This window comes from Sciurus carolinensis, chromosome 8 (genome assembly GCF_902686445.1).
Source record: "Sciurus carolinensis chromosome 8, mSciCar1.2, whole genome shotgun sequence".
NCBI classification, from domain to species: domain Eukaryota; kingdom Metazoa; phylum Chordata; class Mammalia; order Rodentia; family Sciuridae; genus Sciurus; species Sciurus carolinensis.
This window is the reverse complement of record NC_062220.1, coordinates 147,881,449-147,893,486: the sequence shown is the minus strand read 5'-3', so window position 1 is coordinate 147,893,486 and position 12,038 is coordinate 147,881,449. Positions and strand designations below refer to the sequence as shown.

The 12,038-nt window shown below is 40.4% G+C and overlaps 1 protein-coding gene across 1 annotated transcript in view; it reads left to right on the top strand.

Annotated features, from left to right (window-relative positions):
* Sbno1 (strawberry notch homolog 1) overlaps positions 1 to 10,294 on the top strand; it is a 56,106-nt gene extending 45,812 nt beyond the window's left edge. The window contains 4 exon segments of the mRNA XM_047560931.1: positions 1,321 to 1,458; positions 2,005 to 2,081; positions 3,822 to 4,015; positions 5,721 to 10,294. Of these exon segments, the coding sequence (XP_047416887.1) occupies positions 1,321 to 1,458; positions 2,005 to 2,081; positions 3,822 to 4,015; positions 5,721 to 5,863 (552 nt within the window). The 3' untranslated portion in view covers positions 5,864 to 10,294.
* Positions 10,295 to 12,038: the final 1,744 nt, after the last annotated feature.

Below are 12,038 nucleotides of genomic sequence, written 5' to 3'. Positions count from 1 at the left end.
TTTATTGAGACCCTGCCTCAAAATGAGAAGGGCTGAGGTTGCAACCCTGTGGTGGAGCACGCCTGAGTTCAATCCCTAGTACTGCGGAAAAACCTTAAAAATAATGAATTACATATATCTCCCACTCAGGAGACCGAGTCAGGAGAATCAATTGAGCCCAGAAGTCCAAGGCCAGCCTGGGCAACACACTGAGACCCCATCTAGAAAATAATTAAAAAAGGGTGAAAATATAGACCTAATTTCCATCTCTCCTCCATTGTCTTCCTTTTCTGCATACCTCATCATGCTTAATTTGCTCAGCATTGTGGCTTTCTCCTGTCACAGCCTTGCTGTTTACAGAAAACTACATCATGCCTTGTCTCATTTCGCCTCAAAACCACCTGGGCACATTGATGGAGAGCACAAGGCTTTCTGGAGACATCTTGGAGGAGGTTGAATTTTACCGTAACTGAGAGAGCTTTTCAACACTTTTTATGAAACATTTAAAACATATAGCAGAAATGAAAAAATAAAAATTCCTGAGGTTCCCTAATGTGTAGCACCTATATTAAAAATAATAATCATTGTGTTACACTTGATCCCCCCCCCCCCCCCCGTCAGTCTGCTTGACTGTACAGAGAATAGAGGAGGCAAAACTGTCTGTATTGGACACTTATACTTTAAAACTTATTTCTAATATTTTTCTAGAGTATCATGACCTCCAGCCTATGTCTTTTAGTCAGAATTTTATAGCTGCCTCTCTGCTATGACCTTGTGTAAAGACTAAACATTACTGTGTTTTATTCTTTCTTTTTTCTTTTTTTTTTTTTTTTTTTTTTGGTACTGGAGATAGAACCCAGGGTCGCTTAACCACTGAGTCACATCCCTAGCCCTTTTTATTTTTTATTTTTTATTTTGAGATGGGGGTCTTACTAAGTTACTTAGACTGACCTCCAACTTGTGATCTTCCCGCCTCAGCTGCCCTAGTCCCTAGAATCACATGTTGTGGTTCTTTCTCAAAGTTTCATAGGCTTTTTTTGGTGTGTGGGTAGGTTACTGAGGAGTTTGAACTCAGGACGCTCTACCACTGGACTGCACACCAGCCCTTTTTTCCCCGCTAACTTTGGACAGGGTCTCACTAAGCTGCTGAGGCTCACCATGAACTTAAGGTCCTTCTGATTCAGCTTCCCAAGTTGCTGGTATTACAGGAGTGCACCACTATGCCTATCCAGGTGTTTGAATATTCTGAATGATTATATTTGGAGATACGTAACAAAAATGTGTTCTAAAGTCTATAGTATCAACTCTTTATGTTTTCTCATTTTTTTCCCCTTTCACTAGATAAGGAACAACAAGAAAACGGCAATCTTAGTTAAAGAAGTAAACCCTAAAAAGAAACTTTTCTTGGTTTATCGACCAAATACCGGGAAACAGCTCAAATTAGAAATTTATGCTGACTTAAAAAAGAAATATAAGAAGGTATTTTCTTATTTGTGTGTTGCACTCTGTAGTAATATTTGTTTTATGATACATTAAAATTATGTCAAGAATAACTATTTTCTAGACATAAAATTATTGTCAGTTTTTATTTGGTTACTGTTTAAAGGACAATTTCTAGGAAAATCTTGTTACACTGATATCCCAGTCTTAATGTTAAAGAGTAGAGATGTGTGAGATTGAGATTTCTTCATTAGTGCTTGATTTCCTTGTCAGTGTGGGACTACATTCCTTGTATCTTGCAATGATTTCTAGAAAATGCAAGTAACTGTTTTTCCTAACATTATGGTTAGTTTTTATTTTTAGTGTTCCCTTAAATTACTGTTCCTAGCCATTCTTATTTGAAATTCATTATCAGTAACTGTTTATAATAGCAAAAGTTTTGAATGGTATTCAAATTCAGCTAGTAACAGGGATTAGGTTGTCTGTATGAGATGATTCTTAGTTGGTCTGCCTTTGGAGTTAAAGACCAGATTAGACACTCAAAGCAATACTGTTCCAATGGAATTTTTGTTTTTTTTTTCATAGGTAGTCTCAGATGATGCCCTGGTGCACTGGTTAGATCAGTATAATTCATCTGCAGATACCTGTACTCATGCTTACTGGTTAGTATTTTCATGTTTCTTGCCATATTTTTAAAAAGAGCAATCAAGATTTAAACTTACCTTTTTCTTTACCAGTATTTCTTTATGCTTAAATTAACAAGTTAGCCTGATTGGTTTCATCAGGAATGCGTATTGGGCATTTGTGAACCAGACACTTTCTAGGTATCCCCCCTACTCTTCCTTGATGCTTTGTTATTTCCAACCAGCTCTTATTTAGCAGATGGTCTTAACTGTCATCCTTGGTGTTATAACTTGCTTTTTCTTCTCAGTTTCTTATTTTCTCCCTCCCTGTAAGTCTTCTTTCCTTTCTTTATTTTTATTTATTTTAAAACTTTACTGATGTTCCAACTCCAGGGAACTTCTAAACTTTTTTCCGGGAGCTGATCCCACTGGGCTCCCCAGCTCACATCTTTCAGTGTTCATTTCAGGGTCCATCAGAGTGTTTAAATACTCTGTAGTGTTTTATCTTACATTAAGTAGTACTTTTGTACCTGGCCCAGCCTATGAAAAGGAATGTAGGATCAAAGTGAATTGTAACCCAGAGTTTGTTGATTTTGTTTTGGTATGATGATTAAAGCCAGGCATGCTTTACCACTGACTTATATCACCAACCCTTTTTAATTTTGAGACAGGGTCTTACTAACTTGCCAAGACTGACCGTAAACTTGAAATTCTTCTGCCTCAGCCTCCCAGGTTGCTAGAATTGTAGGCATGCACCAGTGTGCCCAGCTTGTTTTGATTTTGACTCATGCAGGTAGATGAATTTTCTTCAGCGTGAACAGTGTTTTTGTTTTCATTTGAGAGTAATTAGAAGCAGTTAGAAATGAAAACTTAATAACTTTTAACATAAGATATTTTTAGAAGTTAACCTCTAAGCTAGGCATCATGGTGCACACCTGTAATCACAGCACTTGGGAGGCTGAGGCAGGAAGATCAGAAGTTCCAAGGCCAGCTGGGACATCTTACTAAGACCCTCAGCAACTTAGGGAGACCCTGTCTCAAAATAATTTAGAATGGGAATGTACCTTAGTGGTAAAGTGCCCCTGGGTTCAATGCCTAGTATCATAGTGAAAATTTTGTTTTAGATAAAAGTTAACCTCCAAAAGTTGTCTAAAACGTTTGCTTTGAGTGATAGAAAAAAATAAAAAAAAAAGGTGCCCATATATTCGTGCATGTCTATGTGCACATGTACTTGGGTGTATGTATATACTCCATGTATTAAATTCATCTTGATTCGATGCTGACCAGAAAGATTTCTGATGATAAATTGTGATAATAATTCTGACCATAAAATATTAGTATGTCTTCTTTTTTCTCTATTCTCTCTCCATGTAATCTGTTTTTTGTTTTGTTTGTTTACCGAGGCCTTTGCAATTAATTGGATTTAGAATAGTATATTGGCAATTTAACAGTGTAGAAATGACTGTTTAGAAATACTGTGTAGAAAACAGTATTACTACAATAGGATAGTAGATATGAAAGTGGCTAAAATGCTCTGATATCAAAACACGGTAAATCAGCCCTTTTACAGGTAGGCAGCCTCACAAATAGCTGTAGTCTTCAAATCAATAGTAATAAATTGGGAAGGATAATCCAGTATGCCAAAGATAGTTGTATATGATAAACTAAAGGCAAATGATGCTACATGACTTCCACTTAAAATTTGGATAGGCCTTGCAAACCCTTTTGTGAATGTATGTGTCTGTATATACGTAATTCCCCCCCTCCTATCTTTTCTAGGCGTGGCAATTGCAAAAAAGCAAGTTTGGGATTAGTTTGTGAAATTGGTCTTCGCTGCCGCACATATTATGTATTATGTGGTTCAGTACTTAGCGTGTGGACAAAAGTTGAAGGTGTTCTCGCATCCGTCAGTGGCACAAATGTGAAAATGCAAATAGTTCGGTTAAGAACAGAAGACGGACAACGGATTGTAGGTAAGCCTGATTTTTATTTTGTTTTAAGTTGTAGGGGGAAAAGCAGATTCTGCCTTTTTCTTGTTTTGCTTCTAACATGTTAGATCTATTCCAGATGTATTAAAATTTGTTCCAGCAGTGGATAGTGAACTTACAGGTCTTTGAACAGACATTTTAATCTGACTGTAGTTTCCATATGGTGATCCCTATGATGCTGCTCACAGCTCTTCTTGCTCCACTGCCTGCTGCTGCTGCTCTTTGGGTGGGCTCCTGTGGTAAAGACAGCCCAGGCTCTTGCCTAGGGCTCTGCATTGAGCCAGGTTGAGGCTGTGAAACTTTAAGCCACTGGCCACAGAGGATGTTCCAAATACTGCAGGAAACAAGGACAGACGAGTGGCTGCCCATCATTTGCTCAACTACAGATGTTCCATCAGGTGGACCAATTATGGCTTTTTGTTCTGGTGTCTCAGCAAGTGGACCAGTTATTGCTCTTCAATTTATAGCTACTGCCTTCTGTACAGTGGGTTTAATATTAATACCCTGTGTGCCAGAGTCATTCCATAAACTTGGCATACACACCTGCCAAGCCCTCAAGTTTAGTTTTGGTACTGGGGATTGAACCCAGGAGCAGTTTACATTGAGCTGCATTCCCAGTCCTTGAGACAGGGTCTTGCTAAGTTGATGTAGGACCTCACTAAGTTGCTGAGGCTGGCTTCAAACTTGTGATCCTCTTGCCTCTCAGTCTCCTGAGTCACTGGGATTACAGGTGTACTTCAGTGTAACCAGCTGAAGTTTTGGTTGTAGCAAGTTTTTTATTTTTTATTTTTTTTGGGTGCTGGGGATCGAACTCAGGGCCTTGTGCTTACAAGGCAAGCACTCTACCGACTGAGCTATCTCCCCAGCCCCTGTAGCAAGTTTTTATATGAATTAGTTGCCAGCATTTTAAAATCAAGAAGTTTCGTATAAATGCCTGATTTCCAGCTCTTTCTTGAAAGAGCTTATTTGGAACAAAGTTCACATTCCCATATAAAAAAATTTGAAGTTCTCATAACCAGGACCTATGATTTCCAGTTGTTCTTTACAGTGCCCTCTTCAAAGTTACCCGCTTGGGTGAGCAGTTGAGTTTGCAACTCCATTTTTATATCATTTTGTGTAATAGTACCTGGCAAAGAGGGTGGTGTTTTCATGCTTTTGCAGAGCCAGGATGATGGTGGGGAGAGAAGTACTGGACTTTGCTTTGCTGATCTTTTGTTAAAGAAGATGGTGTTAGGGGCCAGGTGCCGTGGCGCATACCTGTGATCCAGCAGCTTGGGAGGCTGTTTTGAGCGTGAGTTCAAAGCCAGCCTCAGCAACTTAGCAAGGTGCTAAGCAATTCAGCAAGACCCTGTCTCTAAATAAAATATTAAAAAAGGACTGGGGATGTTGCTCAGTGGTTAAGTACCCCTGGGTTCAATCCCTGGTACCAAAGGAAAAAAAGAAAAAGATGGTGAGATGGTGTTACACTAGACACATGAATATGCTTGGGTGCCTGTGGGAAACACTGCTGAGGAATCAGGTTACATCTTAATGGAGCATTGCAGTTTTTAGGTATTCATTTAATTTTTTTTGCAAAGTTTTTGTTCATTATGCTTAATATTATGCCTCATTTTGAATCTGCTGTGAAGCTGTAAAATATACTATGGTTTCTACTGGATGTCGTTTTTTAAATTCCTGTTGCTAATTGCAGGTTTAATCATTCCGGCAAATTGTGTATCTCCTCTTGTAAATCTCCTGTCAACTTCAGACCAGTCTCAACAGCTTGCAGTCCAACAAAAACAGTTATGGCAGCAGCATCACCCACAGAGCATCGCCAACTTGAGCAACGCATAAAGAAAAGATAGGTTTCAACACGGATGTATCTGAAATGCTGTGGGAGCATATCATTTGCATAAAAATCAGGGACAGTTTCCAAAGAATTATATATTTTTTTCAGTTGTGCTCTCTGTAGTTAATTTTTTGGGGAATAAGGACAACCTGGAATAGATAACAAAACTGAAAATCAGCAGTGCCGATGGTGGTACATGTGTCTTTCCTTTTGCTTCCTTTGGGACTTTTCGGTATGCTTTTACTTTGGGTGAGCAGAGGAGGATGTGTGTGTGTGTGTGTGTGTGTGTGTGTGTGTGTGTGTGTGTATGTGTATGTGTATGTGTGAGAGAGAGAGAGAGTCTGTGGATTTGTTAAAGGCTACAAACCACAATGAATTTAAATGCTTGGAACTTCCCAAACTGGCTCTACTTTTTTGTTACACAGTGCTCAGGGTTAACGCAGTGCATCCATGTCATTGCTGTGGGAGTTATCCCCAGATGCATGTGTTTCAAGTCTGTAATTATAGAAAATATATATTGGTTTCTTTTTCCAACTTAAACAATAGGTTTACTAAAGCATGAAATGAAAGGTTGCATTATCATGCATTCGGGTTCTTCTGTAGTTTTTGTTCTGACCGTGCATGTCTTTGAAGCATGCGTAAACAAGATTAACACAGGAGTCAAGTATCAGAGAGAAACATTTTTAGGTGTACAGCATTGGTCATTGCATTTTTATAGTGTTTATACCTGGGTATTGCTTCTAACCCCACAACCCCCCCCCCAATCTCCTCTTGCCCCAGGTTTCTTGTCAAGATAATGAGTACATACCTTTTTTTGTGATAAAACTCTGAAAAATTAATGTATTAATAGTATTCCTAATGTGTGCTGCAAAAATGGCTATAAGCTCCTTTTCCTAAAGTTACATTTTCCTTAACTTAAGGACAGTTTTAGAAAGAAGTACGATTGGCTTCCATCTTGCAAACAATCTTTTTTTCATTATCTGGATTTACTTTGTCACTCAAACAGGAAACCATACTTGAGTTGTGAACTAGACAATGAGGAAACACTTGAGGCTTCTGCTGTATGTGTTTTTGTTGTTGTTGTTGATGATGTTGTTGTCGTTACCCAGTAACTTGAATATGTTTAACATGTTGTAAGACATTGTAGAGTTTATTTCAAACTGTTAAAAATGGTAATGTACAAATGTGAATAGACACTTATCTATAACATGGGTAAGTTTTGTGTCGCCTATAATAGATGTTTATAAAAGCGAATGAGGGGACGTTGGTCTTTTTGTTTCCCCCCCTCCTTTTTTTGCTTGCACAGGTTGCACTATTGAAAAATTGAGATTGTATAAACCTGGTCAAAAGCTGCAAGATACCAATATCTTGTAGATGTTAAATAAAAAAGTTATTATACTAATGAAGTGGACTCTTGTTTAGGCCCTCACTGGGGACTTTTAGAAGTAGTCTGATGGGGCTCTGTAGAAGTTGGTATAGCCTCAGCATTCCAGGTAGATGTAGAGTCCGTTTAAAATTTACTGCTTCAATTTGAGGTATTGTTGAGGAAGCGGTAACATGACAATACTTTTGAAAATTGAATTGTTCCCTTTGTAGCTTTTTAAATTTCTGAGAGAATTGGGTGAGATGTGTGTTAAGTGATAGAAACTGATGGAACGTTTAGGGCTTCCATCCTCTTCTGTTTCTTTTAAGCCTGAGTTTGGTTAAGTTTACCCAATAAGGTTTTTTTTTTGGATTTATTTATTCTTAGTGCCTAAAAGAACAAATTGGGAATAACTTCTCTTGTTGGGCACATTTTGCCCAGTGGATGCAACTTTTATCCTCAGTCTAGTCCGTGTATCTCAGGCAGTGATCCATATGGATATCCATCAGTGCCCCTTGTCAGAGCCACTAGATCCAGCTGGCAACCATGAGCAGAGTTGTGTCCACCTTCAGTAGCACCTCCAAGTTAGTGCTTCTGTTTTTAAGCTGTTGATCTGGTCAGCACCCTTCAGCGTGTTAAGGTGAATGTGAACATGAACTGGGGAAGGGAGGCATGTCTAATCTCCCTCCCATGAGGCAAAATGCTGGGGTCAGGAAAGGTACTCTGAGGTCGTTGACTCTTCTCCCCTTTCTGGGTATGAGGGTGTCTGTTTCAGCAGGTCCTGTGTTTTTTATGGTGTTTTTAGAACAGCATCAGAAGAAAGATTCTTTAGCAGATACTTAAATGACGTTTTCCCTCATCCCTCCCCAGGTCATGCTGTCATGTTTGTTCTTAGAGTAGCCACCTTGATACAGAAGGGCCTAAGTAGGTTCTGTTCTTTGTAGAACCTCCTTTTTGTTGTTTATTTAAAAAATAAGATCCAGAAATAAGGCATCTGAAAGACTTTCAAAAGGTAACCAGTGTGGATGGTTGGGAGCTGGGTACCACACGCCCACACCTGTTGTGCATGTATAGCACCCAAAGGCTAGTGCCCACCCCCTCTGGAGGTGAACATCTGGCATCTTTACTGTTCTCCTACAAAAGTCAGCTAGTCTAAGTCAGCCACAAGCAAAGTCCCAGCATTCAAGGACATCTGTCAAAAATTAAGTCTTCACAACAGCTAATCTAATATAAAATAACATCCGTGTTTTGCAGGATCTAAATGCTACATGTGTACCCAGTTTGTTTAACCCAACGTGAGTCTATTTGGCCTCTCCAATGCCTTTTTTTCCTCTTTAGCAATATGATTCTGAGCATGCAGATTTGATTGTAAATCATCAGTGTTTCAGAGTTTACAGTGCTGATTATACTGAAAACCACTCCCTGAGTCCAGAGCTGCTCATTTGTTGTAGTTGGGGAAGTGGTGTCCCCTCACTCAGCAGCCTCCATCCTGCAAGTTCTTTCTGCAGTCTGGATAGCTGCATTATTCAGATAGGTTTTCAAAAGTGTTGAATTCATAGAAATATTAGCATATTAACAAAGTGTTTCTTTAAACAAAATTGGATCAAAAAGTAGGTGTGTTTAGCAGTTTTCCCTTTGCTACTAAATTGCAGATGCTCTTCTATATCTTCTCTTTACCTGTATATAAATTAGCAAGAACCAGCATCCAAAGCACTGTAGGGGAGAGAGAATGTATTTATTCTAACTCATTAGCACTTCAGAAACCTTTTTGAGTTGCAGCAATGAACCTTTTAGTTTTGAGTTTGCTCTATCTTTAAAAGTTCTAGATCACTAAACTTCAGGGGAATATAATGTTTTAGAGTCACAATTTTTTACTGTAGCCCCTGAGGCATCGATTGGCTGGTCTTCATATGATGCTCTATTAGAACAGCTTCTAACAGGGAAGAAAGGTGCCAGGACGCCACTTACAGTTGTGCGATGGGACCCACCTCCTCCTTCCACCCCCTCTCCATTTTAGCACGAGGGCAGAAAGCAGTAGAGGATTGCTGCATCTCACATTATAAAGGTAGGAACAGACGTTCCTTTCAGGTCCTTTTCTTGGTAAGATCTCAGAGGGAAGGACCTTACCCAGGTTCTCTCATTTTAAAAATATACCTGGGCCGTATTGGGTGGTTTCTAAGATGGTGCTATGAAGGCGCATTGTCGGGCTGGATCCAGATGAGGACTGTTGGGTTAGTTCAGGAGTTCCGAGTGCAGATAAAACCACTGTGATGGTGGGCATTTGTTGATGCCCCTCCTTGTGTCTGCGGTCTCCGGTCTCCGTGGCTAACACCACACCCACACACACTTGCGCATGCACATTTTGCTGCTAAAATGTAGCAAGCATTCCATATCATGGCTGCAGCTCAGCAAAACCATTTGCAGAACAATTCCTCATTCAAGGCCAGTTGTCCAATACAGATGTCATGTCCTTTAAGTGAAAGAGACATCTAGATGCCTGCAATCCAGCTTGTTAGCTAGTGTTTGTCTGAGTGTGTTGGTGATCTCTAGAGCCCGCCCTCTAATGTATGCTGTAATTATATATATGTACATACGTGTGTATATATAGAAATGAGTTCTTTTGAATTCTGAATGTAAATATTTCTTGTACATTGGGACCCTATCTGCTTGTTTTTCCCTCTCCCATCTTCACTCCTATTTATTCTTTTCTTGACTTCCCATATGGGGCATCTTAACCTTTTTTTTTAAATAATTTAGGAAAGTGTGGAAAACTTATTTTAGTTGGAATTGTTCCTATATTTTGGCATTTAGTTTCGAATTTTGCTATAGAATTCCTGTCTGGTCTGTGTTAATGTTTTTCAACATGCTTGTTTTGTATTTTTGTTACAGTTTTTACTGCGTGCAGTACATTGTGTTGGAGGAGTGCACTTGAGTGCCATTTCTGACACTGTCATCATGACTGGTTATGCTCATTCATGTTCTTTGGAGGCTGTAGTGAGCCTGATGTTTTCACATTTAAAAAAAAAAAAAATGCTTCCCAAAACTTGCTTGAAGCTCCTCTAACTTCTTCAGTGCATTTGGGGTCAAGCCAAACTCCAGGAAACCTGACTTTCCTCTGCCCTTGCAAATTTGCAGGCCTGCACCAAGTCCCAGAGCTCCAGCTTTCCACCTGATAGGAACATCTTTGCAGATTTGAAACTGTGGCTCATGGCCTGCTGCTGCTGCAGATTCCTTGTGTTTATTTAAAGAGGTTGGGGCTGGCTATATTTTTAAACCATGTAGAACAATCAGAAACATACTTCGCAACAAATGCAGGTAATCTGCTTTTGCTACAACCTGAGGATATCTTTAGCAGGTGGGAGACAAAGTCTGGTAGAAGGTTGACAGGTGACTTTAGAGAATGCACATTAAGGACATTAAGGAACAACTGTCCTCCCAAGGGGAGCGCCACCGGTGAAGGCTGCCGTAGCCTCCAGCACACAAGAGTTTCTTTTGTTTCTTTTGAAGGGCGGACCAGTGAGTCTCCTCAGCTGCTGCTCTCCCCTGTGTTGGGGACTTGGTTTTTTTTTTTTTTTTTTTAAAAAAAAAACCCAGGCAAGCTCTGTACACTGAACCACACCCCAATCCTGGGGACTCTACTGGGTTAGCCTCGAAGCTCGGGGCTGAGCTAGAGTAAGACGTTCTAATAGTGTTGGCGATAGGGAAGGCCCTGGGCTGGTTCACGGACACAGTGGCAGTCACCACCCAGGAAGCAAACATGGTGGAGGGTTTTGTTGTTTTTTGTTTTGTTTTTGCCGTGCTGGGGATTGAAGCCAGGGCCTTGTACATGCAAGGCAAGCACCCTACCAACTGAGCTATCTCTCCAGCCGCAAGCATTGGTTTTTTTATTTTCAGATTTTGCACCTTTAAGAAAACGTTCCTCTCTGATTTTCAGGAAAGATTGCTCTGAGCACTTTCTGGGCCTTTGGTTCATGAACAGGTTTCATTCATTACTATTTAGCTTGGTAGACAAGTTAACATTTTATGTTGTCTACATTTGGATGAGTCTTGTCAGGAATCGGGGCCTGTCACAGATCCTGCTAGCGCAAGTCCCCTTCTTAGAGCCCCCTTGCCTGGCCGCCTTCTCTGCCCCTAGCAGCAGTTGGCCTGTGTGGTTTGCAGCAGCAGTGTGGCAGGGTGTAGTTCGGCTAGATTACCGTCCCGCAGAGTTGATGGCAGTAAAGCTTTTGTTGCGATTCTGGCCTCCTCGGGGCTGAAGGTCAGTCTACAGGTTCCTTGGGGAGAAGTCACCTGGCTTTTTCACTTGCGACCTCCTAACCCAGACCCTGTCCTGAGGAGTCATCTCTGGCTACTGGGCACTGAGGGCCTTTCTCACTGGCAGTGCTTGTGGCACTGAAGAGGGTAAAGAAGCTTGAGTCTTCCTTCTGGCTCCCACTTGTGGGACAGAGAGAGCTTTGTTTCTACAGAGCACATTGCAGTCTCGCCACTATAAGGAAAAAATCATCCTGTTCATGGTTTATACTGAATTTGCAAACTACTGATATTATTTTTCACTAGCCACTTGTATCTACCATCAACCATGAGAGGTGGGAAGAGGTATGCTGTATCTCTGCAATAAAACTTTTGCCAGGTTCTACCTCCTTGAGCAAAGGATATTTTCTACGTAGGCGTAGATCTTCCTTCTTTACTAATCCGACATGGTGCATCTTGAGACGACAACTGGTGGAACCCAAAGACCAGAGGTGGATGTGAACTCTGGGTTGTCTTGTTCTGTTCTCTTCAGTCTCGCTTTTTGTATCACTGCTCTGTTCAGGAGT